Raw genomic sequence first — 25481 nt, forward strand, 5'->3', positions numbered from 1 at the left:
GGGCTTGGCTTATTGCCTTGTTTTCTTTTATTAGGCAAGGCTTATATATTCCAGAGTTTTTGCCATTTTATTTGAAAAAGCTTCAGGACTTCCCCAGGAGGAAAGTTTAATATTTTGTTAGCTACTATGTGAGCCTCCGTCTATCCAGAAAACACATGTATGGCAATAAAAATACACTTATATCTCAAAGAAGTATATTTTAGGTGCATTTTCTCCCCATATACCCCTCCACTATCAATACCCTGTACTAATGATGTACCTCTGTCATAGCTCCTGAAAGAACTTTCTTACATTTGTGTGATTAATCACAATCCTTGGCCACCACTGAGTTTACTGTTATATGTAGTATTCAGTATCCAGGACCCCGTTTTATCCTCTAGCTTTCCTTGTAGCAGCATGTAAGACCCAAAACTTGCCCTTTCAACCATGTTCACACTTGAGCACTGTTAATTACACTCACATGGCTGTGCTGTCACCTCTCTTCATCGCAAACCATTATGATCAACCTAATTATAAATTCTGCACAGATTAAGCATTGGCTTACCATTCTCTACTCCCAGTGTATCTCCTGGTAACCTGTCTTTCAGACTTTACCTTCATGAGTCTGCTTGCTATAGTTCATGTTTTAGTTTGCTAAGGGCTCCAATGAAAAATATCAGAAATAGGTTGGCTTTTTCCATAGGAATTTGTTAGGGTAGAAGCTTACAGTTCCAAGACTGAAAATGTCCAAATCAAGGCATCATCAAAAGATGCTGTCTTACCAGGTTGCAGCTGTGGGTGAGAGGTATATGGCAGTGTCATCCAAAGACGTCTTCTCTCAGGGCTCAGCTGTGGACAGTCAAGCATATGACTCTCTCCTTTCTCTGCATTATTTCGTCTTCCAGATGAATTTGATAATTGGCTTTTTCATTTTTGCTAAAAGGACTGTTGGGATTTTTACTGGTGTATGTAGCTTTTTCAAGACTTGGATTTTAGCTACATGTTAGTGGTCTAATAGATTTCACAATGAATTACAGGTTGGTAAAAGTTTTATTTAGATAGCATCAAATTAATTTAGTCAGATTTTTACTCAAAGAGAGAGAAATAATACTGTAACTTTTCCTGGGGTTTCAAATGCAAGTGCATAATCACTATTTTAAAAAAATTGTTCCTTTTAGTTCTCATTGCTAAACTGTTTTTATGCCTAAATGTTTTTATTTTATCAGATTTAATTACAGATCAGATCAGAAATTAATTACAAGATTGTTGTTCCAATCATTATTAATTTGATACATTGAAGCCTCTGTGTTCTGAATTAAACTCATGTATTTATTAGAGATTGTTGATTTTTTTCCCTTTGGATTACTAATTATTTACTCATGTTCATTTTGAAGTACATATTATAATGAGAATTTAAGTTTTTTCTTAGGTATACTGGAGAATTGTAAATCTTAACTATGTTTGATATTCCTTTTGTAGTATTTTATTGTTACTTTTTGTCTTCTACTTTTTCATATGTTTTATGTTTTAGAGTATTATAAATCCCAGAATAAAAGGTAAATAGAGATAGTAGAAAAATTTTGCCTTGCTTTTTTGTTGAAGTCCAGTTTTCCCAAATACCTCCTTTTTGATTGTTTTATAGGGCTTTGTCTTGGCTGTTACTATCATGCGGGAAGCAGTTGATGAATTTCGACGTTTCCAGCGAGACAAGGAAGTGAATTCACAACTATATAGCAAGCTTACAGTAAGAGGTTAGCAAGACATTTTTAATCCTATTTAGCATTTGTTTACTATAGTCAACATTTTAGAATTAATATAGCAAAGAAAAGAATATGGATCCTAATTCTGTTACTGAAAATGGTACTGTAATATTGTATATGGTGTGTAATTCATTTTCTTATAATAGATACTATGTACAATTTCATGATAGATTTTTAGATGTTTATTCATATACTCCTGATGCTAGGGCATACTGATTTATACACACACCCATATATACACATATATATTATAAATTATATAGTATCAATTATAGAATTATAAATTGCTTTATTATAGTTTGTATACACTGCATTTTGCATATGGGTGTAATGTAATTGTGTGAAACCCATCTGGTTATATACACATTTTTTCTGAAGGATAATATCACTTTTCCAAAATCTGTGTAGTATATTTTGACCCATTTATAAGTGGCAGACTCCTAGTACCATGGCTTTAAACTATATTTAAGTGAAAAGACTATTGAGCACCTAAAATAAATGTCTTGATCGCATATAGTGCTCATATGTGCCCATTTCTCTTTAACCTTCATTTGGGATTTTAACCCTTGCTGAACTTATGTTTTCAAGCTCTTGTTTTTTTTTCTGTTCCTAGTAGAAAAGAAGCAATATACTAGGAAGAGAATTTATGGAATTATTACAAATAGTTGTAACAGGATAAAAGTGATCACTGAAAGCTTGATAATGAGAGAAGAGACTGAAAAATTAGATTTAGTTATGGACATTCATAGTAATCCCTAAGTCTCTTACAAAGTGATGTTTGATTGCATTAAAGTATCTTCTATTTATTTATAAATATGTATAATGAACTATTTACTTCATCCTAGAAGGAATCCTAACAGAAAGATTCTTTTTACAATTTATTGGGATGTATTTTACGTACCATAAAATTCACCCATTTATCACTGCCACCTTGTTATAGAACATTCCACAGTCTCTAAAGCAGGGGTTCTTAATAAGGGGTCTGTGAGCTTGAACTGAAATTCAAAAAAACATTCCTGTGGGGACGTGTTGGTGCAGGTGTGATATATTTATTATATAATACACAGTATAGTGTGGACTTTGTAAGGGGTCTGATTTTCACCTGACTGGCAAAGAAGTCCATGGAACAAAAAAGGCTAAGAACCCCTGCTCTAAAGGAAATTGTGAATACATATAGCAGTTATTTCCATTTGTGCTATCTCTCTCTTCCTGCCCCAGCCCCAAGCAACCATTTCTTCACTTTCTGTCTCTTATCAATTTGCCAATTGTGGACCATTAATGTAAGTGGAATCATGTAGTAGATGGTCTTTTGTCACTGACTTCTTTCATTTGGCATAATATTCTTAAGGTTTTTATGTTTTAGCGTGTATCAGAACTTCATTCTTTTTATTTCCAAGAAATTCTCCATTGTATGATATATCACATTTTGCTTATCCATTTATCCCATGAATGGCCATTTGAGTTGTTCCCATTTTTTTGGCTATTGTGAATAATGCTGCTATGAACTTTTGTCTTGGTTATATCCTCAGGAGTAAAATTGCTGGGTCATATGGTAAGTCTATGTTTAGTATTTTGAAGAACTGCCAAACTGTTTTTCAAAATGGATGCACCATTTTACATTCCCATCCATCAGCAATGCATGAGCGTTCCATTTTCACTTAATGTTTTGTGTATGGTGTAAGATATGGGTGTAATTCTTTCTTTTGCATGTGGATATCCAGTTGTCCCTAAACCATTTGTCAAAAAGAAAAAAAGTCTGTTCTTTTTCCATTGAATTGAAAAATTAATTTTTAGCAAGTTTTGATGCTTGAAAGAGTGGCATGGTGTTGAAAAGTGGAGTTTCAAAAAAGAAGTAAGTTTTCCTTTTGGCAAAACCATCCCCATAATTGCCAGGTATTAGGTGTTACTATGCTTTGTCTTTTTAGAGCATATAATATAATTCCTAGCTTATTTCTTATAATAGTTTTTATTGTGGTGTTTTGTCTGAGCAGAGATTTGTTTCTGGTGTAATAATCGTATTCAGAAATAAATGTGTGATGATGCCAACAAAAATGGTGGAATAATGAGCTCCACCTGTCCCTCTACCAGTGCAGTGAAAATTAATGCAGGAACTATCAGAACTAACTTTGTAAGAACTTTGGAAATCAGTCAAAGATTTACAGCAGTCAAGCAAATGCTGTATATAGACAGTTTTAAAGTGGTAGGAAGGATTTGTGGCATGTAGGGGCTGGCACGACCGCTCTCTTGGAGACGGTAGCTCACATTCCCAATGTGGGACTCTGGTCCCTGTTTCTGAAGGGCGCAGCTGTACCTTGTTCACAAAGAATGATCTTTGTCTCTTCTAACCCCTCTGGGGCTGCTGTAGGTCTCACAATGCATTTGTCTTTGATTTGCCTAACTTGGAGCTCAGAGCAGAGAAGCAAAGCTGCAGGCATTCCTCAAACATTTGTAAGATGAATGAATAAGCAAAAGTGTACTGTTAGGGCATAAAATAGAGCTTCAAACGCTTTTTGCAAAGGTTGGGGAGAGAGTTTCTTTGGAAAATTAGGTTATTCAGATGTGCTGTGTTTAACGTGGAATTTAGAAAGCCATGAACATGACTGAGAATTCCCAAAGCTTTCATTTCCAGCTAATCTCTAGGTGGACTAAGAACAGGAAGTGAAGGCTAGGACTGGGTTGTGGGTGGCTTTGCTAAGTGTTGCAAGAGTACCCCATACAAAGCAAATCTGTAAATACTAGGAGACATTTTGTTTTCTTCTTTCTTTCCCACCTCCCTTCTTTCACCCTCCTTTCCTCTAATTTTTCTTGGTTTCTGGCATTCAAGGAAAAAATCTGAGAACACTGGCTGAACACAAGCTTAATGAACAGAAACTTCATAGACCAAACATGACAAACAATAAGGACTCACAGAAATAGTTTTGAAAAGTCACTAAATAAACAGCTACAGCCTACAAAAAACAACAAGAGGAAACTTGGAGTAGGGGAAGAATCTGAATTCCAGAGCTAACTTATTACATTTTAATATTCAGAATGTCCAGTTTACAACAAGAAGTTATGAAGTATGCAAAGAAGTTAACTGTGGCTCATTCACAGAAGAAATTAACAGATGTTCTCCCTGAGGATATACAGATTCTGAACTACTAGACAAACACTTTAGATCAATAGTCTGAAATATGCTGAAGGGGGTTAAGGAAACTGTGGACAAAGAACTAAAACATATCAGAAGAAAGTTGTATGAATAAATGGAGAATATCAATAAAGAGATAGAAAGTATAAAAAGGAACCCAACTGAACTTCTGGAGTTGAAAAGTGTAGTAACTGAAATGAAAAACTCACCAGAGGGTTTCAGTAGCAGATACAAGCAGACAGAGGAAAGAATTAGTGAACTTGAAGATAGGTCAATTAAAACTATCCAATCTGAGGAACAGAAAGAGAAAAGAGTGAATAGAAATGAAAGACTCAAAGAGACATGTGGCATGCCACTAATCTAACCAGCATAGGCCTAATAAGATTCCCAGAAGTAGAGAAGAGAGAGGAAGGAGAGAAAGGATATTTGAAAAAATTATGGTTGATAGCTTCTAAAATTTGATGAGACAAATCTACATATTCAAGAATTTCAATGAACCCCAAAAGCCATGAAGCTAGAGAGAATCTTGATAGCAACAAGAGAGAAATGACTTATTGCCAAGGGATCCTCAATAAAATAAACAGCAGAATTCTCACCAGAAACCATGGAGGCCAGTAGGAAGTGGAGTGCACCATTTTTAAAGTGGTGAAAGACAACACCTGTAACTAAAATCAGAAATGAAAGTAGGCAATTAATATTGAATTTACAGAAATAAAACAGATTATGACAGAATACTATGAAAAACTATGCCAACATATTAGATGGAATAGTTGAAACAAATTTCTAGTAACCTACAGATTACCAAAAATTGACTCAGAAAGAAATAGGAAACCTGAATACACTTTTTAGAAATATGCTGGTAAGAATGTAAAACAGGTCAGCCTTTGTGTAAAACAGTAACTACTCAAAAGTTAAACATAGGATTTCCATATGATCCAGCAATTCTACTCTGAGGTGTCAAATCCAGATAACTGGGGAGTTGTTGTAGCTTAGTGATGGAGTGCCTCCTTCCTATGTATGAGGTTCTGGGTTTAATTCCCAGTAGCTCCTAAAAATAAAAAATCCAAATAATTGTAAACAGGTACTCAGACAAATACATGTATGTGCATATTCATTGCGGTGTCATTCAGTATTGCCAAAAGATGGAAACGGCCTGAATATCCCTAAATGAATGCATGGGTAACTAAGTCATGCTATCTGCACAGTGGAATATTATCCAGCCTTAAGAAGGAATGAGATTCTGATACATGCAGCAATATGGATGGGCCTTGTGAACATTATGCTGCGTGAAGGAAGCCAGCTACAAGTTGATCACATATGGTGTGATTCCTTTTATAGGAAATGTCCAGAATAGGCAAATCCAGAGACAGATGGCATATTGGTGGTAAGCAGGGCCTTGGGGGGCAGGGCTCAACAGGGAACAGCTGCTTAATGAGGATGAGCTTTCATTTTGGGGTGTTAAGGTGTTGTGGGAGTAGAAAGAGGTGGTGGTTGTACCAAATTGCAAATGTCCTATATGCCATTGTTCACTTTAAAATCATTAATTTTGTCAATTTTCCTTCAAAAAAATAAAATGTCTTATGTCAAGGAGGTGAGTCTAATATTTTGTCTTATGAATGTCTGTGATCGTTGAACTCAAAGTACTTTAAAATAATTTTCAGTAGATTTATTTCAGGTGTAAATGGGTGTTTATCTTTTTTTTAATCAATTGAGCCTCATGGCTGGTGATCTAAGAAGTGTAAATTTAACTTATAGATGATGGTAATATCTGCTTTTGGGTTATTTGTGTGAGTTAGGCACCCCTGATAGTGTTCCTTCTCATTGGCACCATCTAGCATAGATTGCTGCTTGCATTTTACATATGAGAAACCCGAAATTCATTAAATCATTTGACTTCATTCCCAGTGGTTTTTGATAGGGCAGGCTTTGGATCACTTGAAATCCAGTTTTTTTTTTTCAATTATAGCACATTGCCTCATGGCTGGTTAACCTGATGCCAATGATTGATGGGTAAATTCTAGAGTATAAGAAATCTTATTACTATTATTACTATTATTATTAAGTGTAGTTTACAATCTGTTTCTTTCTTAAAGAATAATGTACTGCTCTTCATCTCTTTCTTACTCGGTAGTATTTTGCAGTGACCTACCTCGGAAATGAATTTGTAAATATGCTGTTCATGAGCAATTGTAGCATATTTACAACATTCAGACTTCTTATATTTTGAGTTTTCAAGTGCAGCTGGAAAAGTGTTTTATTTCTGTTATTTCTTTTTATTTAAAAGAAAGTCACTTCTACTTTTTACATAGACTAATATACTTAAAGGTGCCTTGTTTGGAAGTATAAAAATTTTATCTGGTATATTATCTTTGTTGCAGTGGAATGATTTTAAGTTAACTGTTGACTTTTACCTTTTTATGAGGTGTTCTTGTTTGAGTATTATCCCTATTTGTGGCTTCTAATTTGCCACCTTGTTTATGACTACTTTTAGTATTTATTATTATTTCCTCTAGAAGAGAGGCAGTGATAAAGTGGAGAAAATAAAATAGATTTTCATGCTTGTTAGCAACATTTGTAAACTTCCTGTTGAGCAGCAAGAGTTTGAATTGAGTGGCATTCTCCTATCAGATTTTTGGAATCAGTGATAATTTTCCCCCCTTTACTAGTTGGAGGTATATAAATTGTACATCTTGGTTATAATTACCCAGTTGGCTAGCCCGCAATTCAATTCCACAAATAGTTACTGAGCACCTGTTACATCTTGGGCACTGTGATAAACTCTCAAGATTCAAACTTAAGTCCTGAATTTTGTTTTTTGAGGTACTTTAATGCATAGACTAGGTAGGTAGGATATATTCAGAGGTTTTTTTTTTTTATTGTTTTAATTAGCTACAGACCTAAGCAGCGGTAAGTTATACCAACAGCTAACTTTCCATGTGAAAACCTACAGTTAACCTAGTACTTTAAATTTTGAAACGGGGGAAATGGACTTGGTCCAGTGGTTAGGGCGTCCATCTACCACATGGGAGGTCCGCGGTTCAAACCCCGGGCCTCCTTGACCCGTGTGCAACTGGCCCATGCTCAGTGCTGATGTGCGCAGGGAGTGCCCTGCCACACAGGGGTGTCCCCCGCGTAGGGGAACCCCACGCGCAAGGAGTGCACGCACCCCATAAAGAGAGCTGCCCAGCGCGAAAGAAAGCGCAGCCACACACACGGAGAGTCGACACAACAAGATGATGCAACCAAAAGAAACACAGATTCCCGTGCTGCTGACAACAACAGAAGCAGACAAAGGAGACGCAGCAAATAGACACAGAGAACAGACAGCTGGGGTGGGTGGGGGGAAGGGGGAGAAGGGGAGAGAAATAAATAAAAATTAAAAATTAAAAACAAAAAATTTGAAATGGAACTTGAATTATTCTGTGCTGTTTCTTTCATGCAGCTTGTGCTGAATGTTTTCTAATGTATCTTAGCTATTTATTTGAATATTTGTAGCATTTTGTTACTTAACATGTTTCGAACATATTAGAAAGTCTGTTGTCTTTGAACCTGAGGTAAAGTGGGGGGGGGGGGGCAGGGAGAGAGAGAGAATATTTACATGTTTCTTGTGTTCCCGTGACAAAAGGATTACCATTTGTGACAGTCATTTCTTCAGATTGGTATTAAGTTTAATAGTGTACTTAAGTTTGCTGAATTTTCCCATCAGAAATGGCTTAGGAGCTGATACATTTGAAGTAATCAGATACTTCATTGTTGTAATTGAACACACAATGAAACAGTGATGACATTATTTTATTTAAGTAGGATTATCTCTTGTTCATTCACTTTTTAAAAAAGATTTACTTTTTAAAATGTATTTATTCCCCGCCTCCCTTCCCGTTGTGTGGTACTCGTTTGCTTTCTGTGTCCATTCACTGTGTGCTCTCTCTGTTTGCTCCTCTTTGGGGCGCCAGGAACCAAGCCTGGGATCTCCCATGTGGGAGAGAGGTGCTCAATCACTTGAGCCATCTCCACTCCCTGATTTGTTGTGTCTATCATTGCCTTTCCTCTTTGTCTCTCCTTGTTGCATCAGCTCGTGCACCAGCCCATCACACCAGCTCTGTCTTGCTTGTCCTCTCCAGGAGGCCCTGGGAACTAACTGGGACCTCCCGTGTGGTAGGCAGGAGCTCAGTCATTTCACCCACATCTGCTTTCCTTCATTCACTTTTGCGAGAGTTTAGATGAGTTGGAACACTGGATATTTAGAAATTATTATGTATGTTTTATTTAATACAAGAAGTTCTTTTATAAACATGCCCGGCTTTTTACATACTAGTCTCAGATAGTGACTTTTTCTGAAGTGTCCCTGAGTCATCTTTATTGTGTGTTGTCTTAAATCCAAGTACCTTGGAAAAGAATCCATTCCAATGTTTTATTCAAGAATATTCAGATATTATTGTGCTTCTAAATAATATTAATATTATTAATATTATTAATAATATAATATTAATAATATTAATAATAATATTTATTGATTCATTACTATATACCAGGCATTTTTATATTCATTTTACATTCATTATGTTAATTGTTTTGTTCACTGTGGTTGGACCAAGGTGGATGTGTATTCTCAAGTGTGTACTTTTTCTCAGGTTGCCCTCAGATAATCTGTGTTAATTCATTTCTTCATGATATTCATATATTTAAAATTTTCTTTGTTTCCATTGTTTGAATATTGGGGTCTAGAACACCTGAAGTGTAATTTTAAAACACTGATGGCTGGCTAACACTAAATGTATTCTTTTTTTTTTTTTTTAATTTTTAAAATTTAATTTTATTTTTATTTATTTTATTTAATTCCGCCCCCCCCCCTCCCCTGTTGTCTGTTCTCTGTGTCTATTTGCTGCGTCTTGTTTCTTTGTCTGCTTCTGTTGTCGTCAGCGGCACGGGAAGTGTGGGCCATTCCTGGGCAGGCTGCACTTTCTTTTGCGCTGGGCGTCTCTCCTTACGGGGCGCACTCCTTGCGCGTGGAGCTCCCCTACGCAGGGGACACCCCTGCGTGGCAGGGCACTCCTTGCGCGCATCAGCACTGCGCATGGGCCAGCTGCACAAGGGGTCAAGGAGGCCCAGGGTTTGAAGCGCGGACCCCCCATGTGGTAGACAGACGCCCTAACCACTGGGCCAAGTCCGTTTCCCTAAATGTATTCTTATACCATATAAAAATATAAATTAGTTAACAGGTAAAAATTAATTTTAAGGCAAGATATGATTATTCTTAGAACTGTACAGTAAATTTCCTCTTGATTCCTTTCATAGAAGATGTGGAGGAAGGTGTCATTGATAGAATATTTCTGCCAACTATACCAGATAATAATTGCAGTGTGATGATTATCTGCATTTTAATGCTTTTTGTGCATATAATAAGCAGTTTATTACTGCACATATCTAAATATGTTGTTGTATTGAGTTTGGTAAAAAAAAGTTTTTTCCCACTAAGTGTCTTTCAGTTTTAGTCTCTAGTCTATGTTTATAATGATGTCATCTTAAAATTATCGCCAATTAAGAAACAAATTAAAACTTTAAAATTAATTTTCTATGGAATATGGTCTTTAAATTAGGGAATTTTTCTATATATAACTTTAAAATAGCATATAATTTCTTTCTTATATAACATTAACCTATAGAAGATATAAAATATTTTAATAACAACCTCCTTTTATAAAAATGCTAAAAAAGTCAGAAGCCTAAATTAAGATTTATAACTCTTGATTATTTTCTTCTTTTTGTTAATTTCTTTGATTTAGGAGGATTTTTCATGTTTGTAAACATGTATATGGTACTGTTTTTCTTAGAAGTTCATATACTCGTGTGTGTAAGTTTTTCAAAAAAAATCTGATCATACTGTTAGGTAATTTGGACATTTCCATATTACTAAGTTTTCCATAATATGTTTAATGCTTCTTAAATTTGCCTTATATGAATAAATCATTGATTTAATTAATCCTTTATAATCAAACTATTTGGTTCTGGATTTAAAATATTGGCTCTGCATCCTATAATATCAATTTTTGTGTCCTTAGAATAAATTAAGAGAAGTGAAATAAAATTCTTGTCTATTTTTTTCACTTAGTTCTTGTGTGTGTGTGTGCATGCATATATATGCCAATACTCTCTTCATTGTTGCCTCTCTCTCAGTAAATGGCATGTATGGTCAGTACAAGAAATGTGGAGGGCCTTTATTTTTCCCCTCTTTTTTACTTCCATCCCTATCCCAGCCCTAATCCAATCATTAATTAAGTTCCATTGATGCTAATTTCCAACCATTCTGAGATTTATTTACTTTTTTTTTTATCCTCTCCCCTTGTGACTTGCTTGCTGTCTGCTCTCTGTCCATTTGCTGTGCATTCTTCTGTGTATCTGTATGTATTTTTATTTATTTCCACCCCCCTTGTGGCTTGGTTTTGTCTTCTGTGTCCATTCGCTGCGCGCTTTTCTGTGTTTTTACTTGTCTCCCTTTTTTTGTGTGTGTCTCTCTAGCTCCAGTTCTACTGCTTTCATCCTGGCGATCACTTCCTTTGCCTGAAGCAGTGATATTGCCTCCCAACCACTGACCCTGCCTCCAGCCTTTATGTACAGAATTCATGAAAATATGAACAGCTAGTGCCATTTTATTGCTTACAATCCTGTAATTTCTTTTGTATGGTAAAATCTCAGGCCCTTTATATGACTCACAGGTCCTTTTGGTCTGGCCCTTGCCCTATTCCAGCTTCTTGCCTCACTTTGCTTTGAATTCTGAAGTGCCACCATATGCTGATTTTTGTTGAACTTGCTGAGTTTTCTTCCCTTTTTGGACTTTTCAGATAACAGTCGCGTGTCTGGCTTGCTCTTTTCCTGTACTATCTGCCACTTCCTCTTCAGGTCTTAGGTTTTATTAGAACATTGCTTCCTCAGGGAGGTCGTCCTTGATTCCTTCAAATGCCCCCTCCCCTCTCTGACACACAGGGATGGCCCGGACCGTCCAAGCTTTCCTTCCTTAACTGGTAATCGCCTTTAATTGGAGTTCTCATTAAATCAGCCCTGTGAGGGTAAGGACCTTGTTTATACTGCTGCTTCCCTAGTGCTAAATGTAGCGATTGGCACACGGGAGGCACTAAATAAGTTGTATGGTTAAATAAATGAGTCATTTCTAGATCAACTCTGAAGAGTTTTAAGCCTGGTATTTTTGTCAAGTAGCTATTTAGTAAGGTTACAACGCTTTACTCCATTGTGCTCAGAAGTATTGTTTTCCTAATATCCTTCCTTACTTTGGATATAACTTTTTTCTTTTAATCAGCTAATATGATGAGTGGAAAAAACGCCATGATCATATTTTGCTTGCTACTTATTTTAACAAGTAAGTTTATTGTTTTTTGGAGTTCTTTTATAAATTGTACTATATCCTTTTTTCCCTTTCCCTATTTTTACTTTATTAATTTCTCTACCAAGAGAAATTAGCCTTTGTCATATGGCTTATATTTTTATCCTGCTTGACTTTTTTTAAAGGTTTTTTATTTATTTATTCCGCCCCCCCGCCCCGGTTTTCTGTTCTCTGTGTCTATTTGCTGCATCTTCTTTGTCCGCTTCTGTTGTTGTCAGTGGCACGGGAATCTGTGTTTTCTTGTTGCGTCATCTTGCTGTGTCAGCTCTCTGTGTGTGTGCGGCGCCATTCCTGCAGGCTGCACTTTCTTTCACGCTGGGTGGTTGTCCTTATGGGGTGCACTCCGCTACGCGAGAGATACCCCTGCATGGCAGGGCACTCCTTGCGCTCATCAGAACTGTGCGTGGGCCAGCTCCACACGGGTCAAGGAGGCCCAGGGTTTGAACTGCGGACCTCCCATGTAGTAGACGGACACCCTAACCACTGGGCCAAGTCCACCTCCTCTGTTTGACTTTTTAAAAACATCATTTCTTTGGATGTAGAAGAATAGCCACACTGACACATGTAGGACGTTTGGGTTTTGTGTATGTGTAGGCATATGAGGGAGAGAAAATACATTTTCTTAGAACTTCTGGTTTTAGTGATTGCGAGTCTTAGAACCTGTTAATCACAGAACATTCATACTAACAGTACTTTGTATCTTAAACTTTGATAGATACTTAAGAAGGTTATCTAACAATAGAAAACAAAGGATATCAATTTCCCTCTTGCAAAAAGAGGACTTAATTAGGACTTTCAAATGTGTCCTCTTTCTAGTACCACCACATACATTTTCACTTTGAATCTGTTAGTTGTTAAGATATTTACTGTCTTTGAGATACTTACTAGATTTTTCAAACCATTTCGATTTTCTACAAAATCTTCATCTGGTGAGTCCAGTGAATTACTATTGCTACTTATTTCAGTGCTCAGTTTTACATATTGCTTTAGGCAAAAGATTCAAGCATTGGGGGACTATAAAGTCTGTATGTATAGCTACTTCTGACAGCTTTGGACTCTGAAGTGGTAATTACACAGATGGTAAAGACTATTTTAGCTGGTGAGATAATTTTAGAGGGGAAGTGGTTGGCTAATATAATTTGTCCATTAATAACATTTGGTGTTTTTTATCTTTAAATGTTCCTTACCGGGATGTATTATTTCATTACTTTGGTATTCTTTCTAAAACTATTGAATTTTTTTTACCAATAGGATTTTAAAATAAGGGAGTTGTTTTTAATTTGTGCCTTTATTTTTGTTATAGATAATGTTTTTAAAAACCGTTTTGGTTATTACTAATGAATGTTTAAGGACAAAAGGTTAGTACTTTCTGCAGGATGCTTTATCGCCCTCCCCCTGCCAACTTTAGTATTTAAATTTTTCTTATTTCCTTGTCTATAACTTCTATAATTTATTTTTTGAAGTATTTTATTTAACACTTAAGCCTTATTGATCTCACTAGAATGTAAGTTTCGTGCGGGTGGGGCCTTTATTCACAGTGTGTGTTGGTGAAAACTTGGTCCACATGCTCCAGGTTCCCCTCACGTCCTCACCTTCATCTCTGGGGGTTAAGGGGAAGCCCTGAGCACAGTGCGGGTCAAGGTGGAGCCCACAGACTCAAAATAAGACCTGGGTTACCCAGACCTCCCCATCCTCCAGCCTGAGCACAGGATGGCCTGTGTCCATGCAGTCCTAGTCTTATTGTAGTCTTTAGCCTTGTCTACGTTAGTTAACATAGAAGGCCCCAGATTTTGAAGTCACCCTTCATCATCTGCATTTTAATTACCGTGAGATTTTGTCCATCTTCTATTCTCACCCTTGCCCATTTTTCACTGTGTTCTCTGGAATCTAGTTTCCTTCATTACATAAAACCTTTCCATCTACAGACTCTTGTCTGAATGTACCTGCTTGCTCTCACTGAACCGGGCTCTTTCCTGAGAGTACTGTTTCCCCCGTGGCCCTTGGAAGTGTTCCCCATAGCTGCACGGCCTCTTGACCTGGAGTTAGGGGTCTTCCTTCTTCTCATGGCACTTCTGACTTCTCTACTCCCTCTCCCAAGACCAAGACACCCAGGCTGTAAATCTCATCAGACCGTCCAGACCACCCATGCCGCTTCCTGCCCTCTTGTTTGGTCATTTGTCAACTGTTCGGTTGCCCTTCTGAGTTGTTTTGGTCATGTTCGCTCCTGTGGGCTCTCACTTACCATAGCCCTGCTTTGTTAATCAGGGTCCTCCAGAGAATCAGAATCGACAGAGTGGAAGTATGTTTGTGCATTCCTGTGTGTGTGTGTGTATAAGTGTTAAGAGGTTTTTCCCCCTAGGAGTGGCTGATATAACCATGGAGATGGACAAGTCTGAATTCTGTAGGGCAGGCCACAAGTTGGAAACTTGTTGAAGGTTGCTAATTCCCCTGGAGAAGCTGACGAGTTGAAATGGAGATAGGAATTCTTTTTCTTACTGCTGAAATCCTCAGTTCTTCCTTTAAGGTCTTCAGCTGATTAAATAAGGAGACTCCTCTCATTACAAAGGCAGTCTCCTTTGTTGATTGTAGATATACTCTGCCATAGATGGAGTCAACTGTGGATGCTAATCCATCTAAGAAATCTCCTCACTGTCACAGTCAGGCTAGAGCTTGCTTGACCAGACAGCTGAGCACCTTAACTTACGCAACTTGGACACATGAACTTAACTATCATACCTACTCTTTGTGATTTCAAAATAAGCATAGGTGCCCTTTTCAGCCTCCTGGCCTTTGGTACCTTGAACTTCTCTGGTCCTCTCATCCTTCTTTTTCCTTTATATTAACAGTTCTTCCTGTGCCATACTCTAGGTCTTGTCCTCTCAGCCCCTCTTTCTTTCTTACTGAAAGGAGTTGCTGCGGCTATTTCCTCTCCCATTGTGCAGGGTTCTTTATTTGAACCCTGAGTTAAGGTCATTCTCATCAGCATACAAATATTGTTACCTCTCTCATATTAAAACAAATCTTTTCTTGATCCTATTTTTCCTAGTTTTTCCCTCAGTTTACTTTGTTGTTGTTGTTTTTTCAGTTTTAAAAATTTAATTCCCCCCCTTTTTTTTAAAGATAAATAGATCACAAAAAATGTTACATTAAAAAAGGTAACAGGTTCCCACATACTCCACACCCCATTCCACTCCACTCCTCCCACATCAACAACCTCTTTCATCATTGTGGCGCATTCATTGCATTTGGCTAATACTTTTTGGAGCACTGCTGCACTGCATGGATTATAGTTTACATTGTAGTTTACAGTCTCGCCCTGTATACTCAAGTGGGTTATGGCAGAATATATAATATCCAACATCTTTCCCTGCAATATCATTTAGGACAACTCTAAGTCCCAAAAATGCCCCCACATCACATCTTTTCTTCCCTCTCCTTGCCCTCAGCAACTACTGTGGCCACTGTCTCCACATCAATGATATAATTTCTTCCATTGCTGGAGTCACAATAGTTCTATAGTAGAATACCTGTAAGTCCACTCTAATCCATATTTTATTCTTCCATCCTGTGGACCCCGAGATGGTGATGTCCACTCCACCTCTAAATTGAGAGGGGGTTTAGATCCCACATGGTTGATGGATACAATTCTGCTTGTAGGCACTCTCGGTTAACTAGTGTGGTGGTTGACCATCTTCACCTCCCTGTTAGCTGACTTGGGTAAGTCCAACAAACCAGAGAGTAGGTGTTGCAACTCTGCTGAGGGTGAGGGCCCAGCTGGCACATGGCCAGTCCAGAGATAAGTCTCCTGAATATATACCAACCCCAATGCCAAACACAGGTTCAGTAAAAGTGACAGAAGAGGCATGTATAGAAAGGTCACATCTGAGTCAAATTCCATCACACTCAGGAACACAAATTACGAAATAGGACCCACTGACAAGGCACTGAACTCCAGAGCCATCTGCTATGACTGTAGAACCTGTGTGTCTCCATAATCCTCGGGAGCACCAGTCCCTGGGGTTGTATCTGCTTTGGTTGTCTCTGGGATCCTGCTGAGATGTGCATAAGTGTGACCCCTCTAATGACCTCCCGGCTCTTTTTTGAAGACTCTTAGCTATATAAACTCATTTGTATTTACCATTATCCCCCTTGTAATTCAAGGTATTTTTCTAGTTGCATCAACAGCTAGTGACTGGTAGTAATCCCTCAGCCCCAAGGAGGCTCATCCCCAGGAGTCATGTCCCACACTGGGGGGAAGGTTTTGCCTTTACATGCTGAGTTTGACTTAGAGAGTGGCCACATTTGGGCAACATGGAGGCTCTGAGGAGGTAATTCTTAGGCACCCTACAGCTCTAGGCCTAGTTGAAATTTCAGACACACAGGCACATAAGCATAGTCTTCAGTATCAGGGACTCGTGATTGGATTATCCTTCATTGGTCATTGTCCTTGTACTTGGAGGATTGTTGCTCTTCCATTGGGGAATGTGGCAGAGCTCCCCTGGCTAGGAACTCAGCAACCCCTCAGTTGTTGTTTGTAACTCTTAACTACTATGAGAGTGGATGGGTCAGATGGTCCAAGGAATTGGAGGGAGGGTTGGGGGGAACAGATAAACATGGGAGATTGTTGGGTATGTGGTTGAAGCTATAATGTTGAGAAAACTTTTTAGAAAATATAAGAATCAAGGGATACCTGTTTAAGGTGCTTAATGGGGGGCATCTGGTACAGGGGCAGGCTTCTAGGGAGTGTGTGAGTGCTCATCTTGTCATAGTGTGTTATATCATTGGATGAAGACCCATTTAATGAGTGGGAAAGTGAAGCTCCATCCTGGGGAGGCCTGATGTTCTCAAATATAGGGAATTGTGTCTCTTGAGATAATTGGGGGCTCCCAGTGGGGGAGGACAGTCTAGTGTGTCAAGCCCTCAGCATTGTTGCAAGTATTTGTGAATCTGGTCCTTCAAACAGTGAAACTCGGTTGTCACTGTAGGCCCTAAGGGGATGGGGAGAAAGGAGTAGAATAAATGGAAGCAGGATAACTGGGTGGCAATGGAAGTGTTCCACAAGATCATGCAATGATAGATATTGGACATGTTAAATTTCACCAAAAATACGTAGAAGTCTATAGGCTAAAATGTAAACCATAATGTAACTAAAAATTTAGAAAATTATACAGTCTGTAATATAAACTATAATGTAAACCAAAATGGAACCATGTTTGGTAGCTGTGTTTCAATATCTGTACATCAGCTGCAGCAAATATAACATTAATATGTAAAAAGAGCATTGCTTGGGAAGGGGGAAAAGGGTTTGAGGTTGGATATATGGGAGTCCCCTATATTGTATAGGTGACCTTACTGTGATTTAAAACTTGTTTAAAGACAAAATTAAAAATTAAAAAAAAAAAAAAAGATGTAGACACTGAGGAAGGAATGAAAGAAATTGTCTTGACCCCGTACATACAGAACAACACCTATGACAGTGATGAAAGGCAAAACGTCAAAACCAATGTTTTATGATATTTTTCATTTTTTAATACCCCAAATTTATTTCAGTTTTTCTAAATTAGTATGTATTCTATTTCTCATCTTTAAACCTATCATTACTATTTCATTTTCCTACTAATCAAATTTGAAAATATATTAGGCTTCATTTTTGAAGAAGTGTTGGACCACAGAGGGGTTCAGCTATGGCAGGGGAGGAACACTGGTGTGGGTGTTATGGATGGGGGGGACACATGGTTGGGAGGGAGTTCACCAGGGCATGTGTATAGGGTATATAAAAATATTTGGATATTCTCTGGGTATTTTCATAGTAGTTTACTTTTTAATAAAACTCAAAAGGGTTCTATACCTCCTTTTTCCAGTTTCTCTCATTTAGTTGTTTCTGAAACTTTCAAGTCAGGTTTTTCCTCTCAGCTAGACTTGTTCTTACCACTACCATTAATGACCTCCACCTTGTTAAATTCAGTGGTTAGTTTTGAGTCGTTGTCAGTGATACAGTATATTGCTCTTTCCTTTTTTTTTTTTTAAAGACTTATTTTAGTTTTTATTTTTTAAATTTATTTCTCTCCCCCACCCAGTTGTCTGCTCTCTGTTTCCATTCGCTGTGTGTTTTTCTGTGCCTGCTTCTATCCTTATCAGTGTTACCGGGAGTCTGTGTTTCTTTTTGTTGCATCATCTTGCTGTGTCAGCTCTCCGTGTGTGCGGCACCACTCCTGGGCAGGCTGCACTTTCTTTCGCGCTGGGCGGCTCTCCTTACGGGGCGCACTCCTTGCGCGTGGGGCTCCCCTACACGGGGGACACCCCTGCGTGGCAGAGCATTCCTTGCGCGCATCAGCACTGTGCATGGACCAGCTACATATGGGTCAAGGAGGCCCGGGGTTTGAACCGTGGACCTCCCATGTGGTAGGTGGACACCCTAACCACTGGGCCAAGTCCGCTTCCCTTTTTCCTTTTTAATACACTTTCTACATACAGCTTCTGAGACACCATACCTATATCACTACATGTTCCAGCTAAGTCTCCTTTGATAGTTTCTCTCCACCCTCCCCCCCACTTAATGTTTTAGAACCTCTTCTTGTTGTCTGTGTTTATATTCACTACCTTTGTGATTGCATCATATGTATCATCTCTAAATACCCTCCATATGCTTATAGTGCCCCCATTTTCATTTCTAATCCAGACCTATCTCTGAAATCCAGACTTATGCATCTGAGACCCCTCTGCTGGGTTTTCTAATAGACATTTCAAATTTAGCTTGTCCTACCCTGGGCTCTTGATTTTCTCCCTGAAAAAATTGCCCTATAAATATCCTCTCTCAGTAAGTCCTTAAAGTCTGGACTTAACCGTTTTCTTTTCATATTCCACATCCAATCCAGCAAGAAATTCCCTTGGTTCTACCTTCAAGATATATCTAAAATCTGACCAGTGACTTGGCACGCCATATCTTTTCCCTTCTTCCCACCTCCCCAGCCATCTTCTACTCTGTGCAGGTGATATGCTTGGCGAGGAGGGTCAGTGGTGAGCAAAACAGGCAAAGGTCCCACCCCTGTGACACTTAGACTCCTCACCCGGCTTGCTCCCGTTCCGGTGCTGCTGCTGCTGCTGCTCCTCCTGCTGCTGCTCCTTGCCCATCTGCCTCCTCACAGTAACTTGACAAAGTGTAAACTGTACACGTTTAAAGTGTACCATGTGATATGTTCTGAAATATGAGTACACCTGTGGAAGCATCACCAGAGTTAAGGTAATGATCAAATGCTTCCTTGTGTCCATTTATAATCCTAGCTTTCCTTCTCCTGGGCAGCCACTAATTTTCTTTGTCATTGTACATTAGTTTGCATTTCTAGAGTTTTATGTAAATAGAGCCATACAGTATGAAGTCTTGTTTTTTTTTCTTAAGTCTTTTTAAGCTGAGCATAATTATTTTGAGATTCATCTGTCTTCTGGCATGAATTCCTTTGATTACCCATTTACCGATTGACAAGCATTTGTGTTCTTTCCAATTTTTGGCTGTTACAAGTAAAAGTGATATGAAAATTCATGTGCAGGTCTTTGTATGGAGATATGCTTTAATTTCTTTTTTGTAAAGACCTCTGTAAGTTTAGATCATATGGCAGGTTCATGTTTAACTTTTTCAGAAACTGCCTGTTTTCCAAAGTGGTTGTACCATTTTACATTCCCACTAGCAGTGTGGGAGAGTTCCAGTGCCTCTACATCTTCACTAACACTTTATATTGTCAGTCATCTGTTTTACCCTGTGTAATTTTTATGTAGTAGTACCTCATTGGATGTTTTAATTTTGTATTTCCCCAATGACTGCCATCTGTTTATTTTCTTTGGTGAAGTTTCTGTTTAAATCTTTTACCCACTCACCCTCCTCATCCTTTTTTATTATTTATTTATTTATTTATTTTTTCAGATACTGGGGCCAGGGATTTAGCCCAGGACTTCCCCGCTGGCACTTACCACTGAGCCACATTGGCTCCCCTGAGTTGGCTTTTTCCATTTGTGCTTGTTGTTTGTTTTTGTTTTTAGGAGGCACCAGGGACAGAACCCAGGCCCTCCCATGAGGGCAGCAGGTGCTCAGCTGTTTGAGCCACATATGCTCCCCACTCCCGCTTTTTGAAAATTGAGTTTGGCTTGCTTTTTACTGTTAAGTTTTGGGAATTCTGTATATAAAAATTTATCAGAATATTCTTTGCAAATAGTTTCTCCCAGTCTGTGGCTTGCCTTTTTTAGTCTCGTAAGAATGTCTTTTGTAAAGCAGATGATTTTTAATTTTGATGGTAGTTTATCAAATTTTTTTTCTTATATGGATTGTGCTTCTGGTGTTCTGTCTAGGAACCCTGCCTAAACCAAGTACACAAAAAATACTTTCTGTTTTACTCCTGTTTTCTTGTGGAAGTTTTTATTTTTAGGTTGACATTTAAGTATATCCATTTTGAGTTAATTTTAGTATACTGTGCAAGGGTGGATCTAAGTTCTTTTTTTCATGAGCATATGCAATTGTTTTAGCACCATTTTTGAAAGGGGGATCCTTTTCCTACTGCACTGTCTTTCCATGAATGTTTTTTTTCCTGGATGTTCTATTCCATTGTGTTGATCTATATGCTGGACTTTAAGCGAATACCATACTCTTTTGATTTCTCTTGCTTTATCATAATAATTGAAATCAGGTAGTGTTAGCCCTTCAGCTTTGTTGTTCATTTTCAAAGTTGTTTTGGCTAGTCTAGGTCCTTAGTATTTCTATACGAATTTTAGAACCAGCTTGTCAATTTTTGTAAACAAAGCTTGCCAAGATTTTGATTGGGATTGCATTGGATCTGTAGATAAAGTTCATGAAAGAATTGTCGTCTTTACTATACTGAATATTCTGGCCCATGAACAAGATACATCTCTCCATTTATTTAGGTATTTTTAATCCCCCCCCATAATATTTTGTTGTATTTTAAGGCTATATAGGTGTTTATTTTTATATATCTTTTTTTTTAAAAATTTATTTATTTATGTATTTCTCTCCCCCTGCCCCCGCCCTGGTTGTCTCTTCTCTGTGTGTCTTTTTGCTCTGTCTTCTTTGTCCACCTCTGTTGTTGTCAGCGGCACAGGAATCTGTGTTTCTTTTTGTTGCGTCATCTTGTTGTGTCTGCTCTCCGTGTGTGTGGCACCATTCCTGGGCAGGCTGCACTTTCTTTCGCGTTGGGCGACTCTCCTTATGGGGCGCACTCTTTGCGCATGGGGCTACCCTATGTGGGGGACATCCTTGCGTGGCGCGGGACTCCTTGCATGCATCAGCACTGCATGTGGGCCAGCTCCACATGGGTCAAGGAGGCCAGGGTTAGAACCGCGGACCTCCCATGTGGTAGATGGATGTCCTAACCACTGGGCCAAGTCTGCCGCCTTATATCTGCTTTTTAGATTTACTCTTTGTCAATGGTTTTGATCAATTTCATTTCGATGTGCCTTGGTGTAATTTTCTTGATGTTTCTTGTGCTTGGAGTGCTTTAGTGTTTAGGATTTGTGGGTTTTAAATTTTTATCAGATATGGAAAATTTTTAGCCATTATTTTGTCGAAAAATTTTTTAAGCTCTCAACCTATGGAAATTCCAGTTATATATATTAGGTTGTTTAAAGTTGTCTTACAACTCTCTGATATCCTTGTCAAGACCTTTCCATCATCCCAGCAGTTACATTTTGCCCATTTCCCAGCTAGTTGTCCCTGCCAGAAGCAACAACCACTGTTTGACTTCTATCACTCTAGGTTTGTTTTTAGAACTTAACATAAATGGAATTATATAGTATGTACTCTTTGTGTTTAGTTTCTTTCAGTCACTATGTTTTTGTGATTTAACACTGATGTCACCTATACCAGTAGTTTATCCCTTTTATTTCTGGATAGTATCCCATTAAACGACTATATACCACAGTTTATCTATTCTCTGGTAGATGGACACCTGGGTGTTTTTGGGTTTTATTTTGGATGAACCCCCTGGTGACATTATGAAGATTTTGATGGACATAAATTTTTATTTCTCTGAGATAAATACCTACCAGTAGAATTGCTTAGTATCTAGTTAATGTCTTAAAAAATTGATGAACAGTTTTCCAAAGTACTTTTACTCCTACCAGGAAACTATGAGTCTTCCATTCTTTGGACGTTCTCATCACATTTTCATCACTGTAATCGGTGTTTTCAGTCCTCTTTGACCACTGTCTTATTTGTGTGTGTGTGTAATGTATTTGTTCAGGTTTTCTGGTTGTTGTTTTGGTTTTTTTTTTTTTGTCACTTTAGTACTATGGGGTTCATTTTACATATTCCCCTTAAGTCTTTTGTCAGATATATGTGTTATGACTATTTTCTCCCAGTCCATGAACTGCTTATTTATTCTTTTTTAAAAAAAGTATTTTGAAATACTCTCACACTTATAGGACAATTATAACCCGTATACAAAGCATATTCCTACCCCTCAGGATACCCAAATACACAAATTTTAAGTTACCATGTTTGCCATATCATTCGACCCATCCACCCATCCGTCCATTCATGCATCTGTCCACACATCCATCCACACATCCATCCATCCATCCATCCATCCATCCATCCATCCATCCATCCATCCATCCATGCATGCATCCATCCATCCATCCATGCATCCATGCATCCATCCATCCATCCATCCACGCATCCATCCAGCCAGCCAGCCATCCACGCATCCATCCATCCACCCACGCATCCATCCATCCATCCATCCATCCACCCATCCATCCATCCACGTATCCATCCACCCATCCACCCATCCATCCATCCATCCATCCATCCATCCGCGCATCCATCCACGCATCCATCCATCCACGCATCCATCCACGCATCCATCCATCCACGCATCCATCCACGCATCCATCCATCCACGCATCCATCCATCCACCCATCCATCCATCCATCCATCCATCCATCCACTCATCCGTCCACGCATCCATCCATCCACCCATCCACCCATCCATCCATCCACGCATCCATCCATCCATCCATCCATCCATCCACGCATCCATCCACCCATCCATCCATCCACGCATCCATCCACGCATCCATCCATCCACCCATCCATCCATCCATCCATCCACGCATCCATCCATGCATTTTCTGAAAACTGGATGTAGGTTGTATAGATTACATTTAATACTCCATGCACATTTCCTCAGAAAATGGATTTTCACTTATGTAACCAGCTTAATTGTAGTTATGATGTTTATGAAATCTAATAATGATAAAAAGCTTACAGTTCATATTCCTTTTCATATGTCCCAGTAATGTCCTTATAATCCATTTCTCCTCCCATGTTAGGTCCCATTCAGGATCATGTATTGCTTTTAATTGTCATTGTCTCTTCAGTTGCTTTTCTTTTTCTTTCTTTCCTTTGTTGTGGGAACATATGTCCAACATAACAGTACCATTCAGTGGGATTAATGACATTCATAATGTTGCTGTACCCTCACCACCTTCCATTACTAAAACTTCCCATATCCATAAAGAGAAACCCTATACCTGTTATGTATTGACACCCCATTCTCCCTCCCTTTACCCCTGGCAGCCTGTATTCTAATTTCTGTCTCTGTGAACTTCCATATTCTCTGGTCTTTTCTTTGTAATTATCATGGGGTATAAAGTTACCACCCTAAATTTATAAGAATCTCATTTGCTTTGATACCAGCTTAACTTCAGTAGTATACACAAATATGTTCCTGTACCTTTCTGTCCCCTACCTTTATGTAGTAGCTCTTATCATAAATTACATACGAGGACATTATCAGCCCCAAACCACTGACTTTTCATTACATGTTTTGCATTTGCCTTTTAGATCCTGTAGGAAGTGGAAAGTGGAGTAACAAATTAAAAATACGAGAGTACTGGCATTTATAGTTACTCAAGTTGTTACTGCTACTGGAGTTCTTTACTTCTTTATGCAGCTTTGATATACTGTCTATTGTCCTTTCCTATTAACCTACAGAACTCTCTTCAGCATCTCCCACTGGTCTAGTGGTGATGAACTCCCTCAGCTTTTGTTTATCTGGGATTGTCCTAATCTCTCCCTCATTTTTGAAAGACAGTTTGACTGTATATAAAATTCTTGACTGGCAATATTTTGCTTTCATTACTTTAAATATATCATCCTACTGCCTTCTTGCTCCTGTGGTCTCTGATGAGAAATCCACATCTACTTTTAATGAGGTTCTTTCATATGCAACACATTTCTTCTCTCTTGATGCTTTTAGAATTCTCTGTATTTAGCATTCAACAGTTCGATTATACTGTGCTGCAGTCTGGGTCCCTTTGGGTTTGTCTGTTTGGAGTTCATTGAGTGTCTTGGATGCCTTCCAGTAAATAGAGAAGTTTTCAGCCATTCTTTCTTTGAGTGTTCTCTCTGTTCCTTTCTTTCTTCTCTTTCTGTGTATATAAGTGGCCTTGATTGTGTCCCACAGGTCCCTCTGGCTCTGTTCACTTTTCTGCTTTCTTTCTAAGTTCTGCCCTTCAGATTGGATGTGGATGATTTCAATGGACTTATCTTAAAGTTCACTGATTCTTTCTTCTGCTATTTCCAATCTACTGCTGAATCTCTTAAATTTTAAATTTCTGTCATAGTAGTCTTCAGCTCTGTTTGGTTCCTTTTCATAATTTCCATTTCTATTGATATTCCATTTGTGTTCATCCATTATTTTCCTGATTTCCTTTGGTTCTTTGTCTGTGTTTTCCATTTACTCTGTTAGTTATATTTAGGACCATTTTTTAAAAGTCTTTGGAATGCCCCAAATTTGAGCCTCCTCATTGGTTTCTAATGCTTTAATTTTCAACTTTGTCTGGACCATTACTTCTGTTTCTTTGTATGTGTTGTAATATTTTTTTAAAAGCTGGAATTTTAATATTTTATTATGTAATAACTGAAATTTAGACTCTTAGGCATCTGTTTTTACAACTCGTATACAGCTAATGTTATGACAGAGCTTTACTTGAATGCCAGGAGCTAACAAGAAAAACAAAAAACAAAATAAAAACAAGAAGAAAGGAAAAAAGCACATTTCTCATTTTTTGCTGATTGATCTATGGGCGTTCTCTTCTTCAGGGCTGATCCGTAAAGTAAGTTAGAGAATAGCTCCAGGCCAGAGCACTGGGGCTTCCCTGGTCCTTCTGCTCATCTGCTCATGAGTCTTGTCTTGGGTGTGTATGTGTGGT

The 25481-nt window shown here is 38.3% G+C and overlaps 1 protein-coding gene across 7 annotated transcripts in view; it reads left to right on the plus strand.

Annotated features, from left to right (window-relative positions):
* ATP9B (ATPase phospholipid transporting 9B (putative)) overlaps positions 1-25481 on the plus strand; it is a 359772-nt gene that overhangs the window by 62514 nt on the left and 271777 nt on the right. For all 7 annotated transcript variants that reach the window (XM_071208595.1, XM_058277921.1, XM_071208596.1 and 4 more), the window contains exon 5: positions 1622-1730. In XM_071208595.1, coding sequence (XP_071064696.1) covers positions 1622-1730 — 109 coding nt within the window. The remainder of the gene's footprint in view (positions 1-1621; positions 1731-25481) is intronic.

This window comes from Dasypus novemcinctus, chromosome 16, assembly GCF_030445035.2.
Source record: "Dasypus novemcinctus isolate mDasNov1 chromosome 16, mDasNov1.1.hap2, whole genome shotgun sequence".
NCBI classification, from domain to species: Eukaryota; Metazoa; Chordata; class Mammalia; order Cingulata; family Dasypodidae; genus Dasypus; species Dasypus novemcinctus.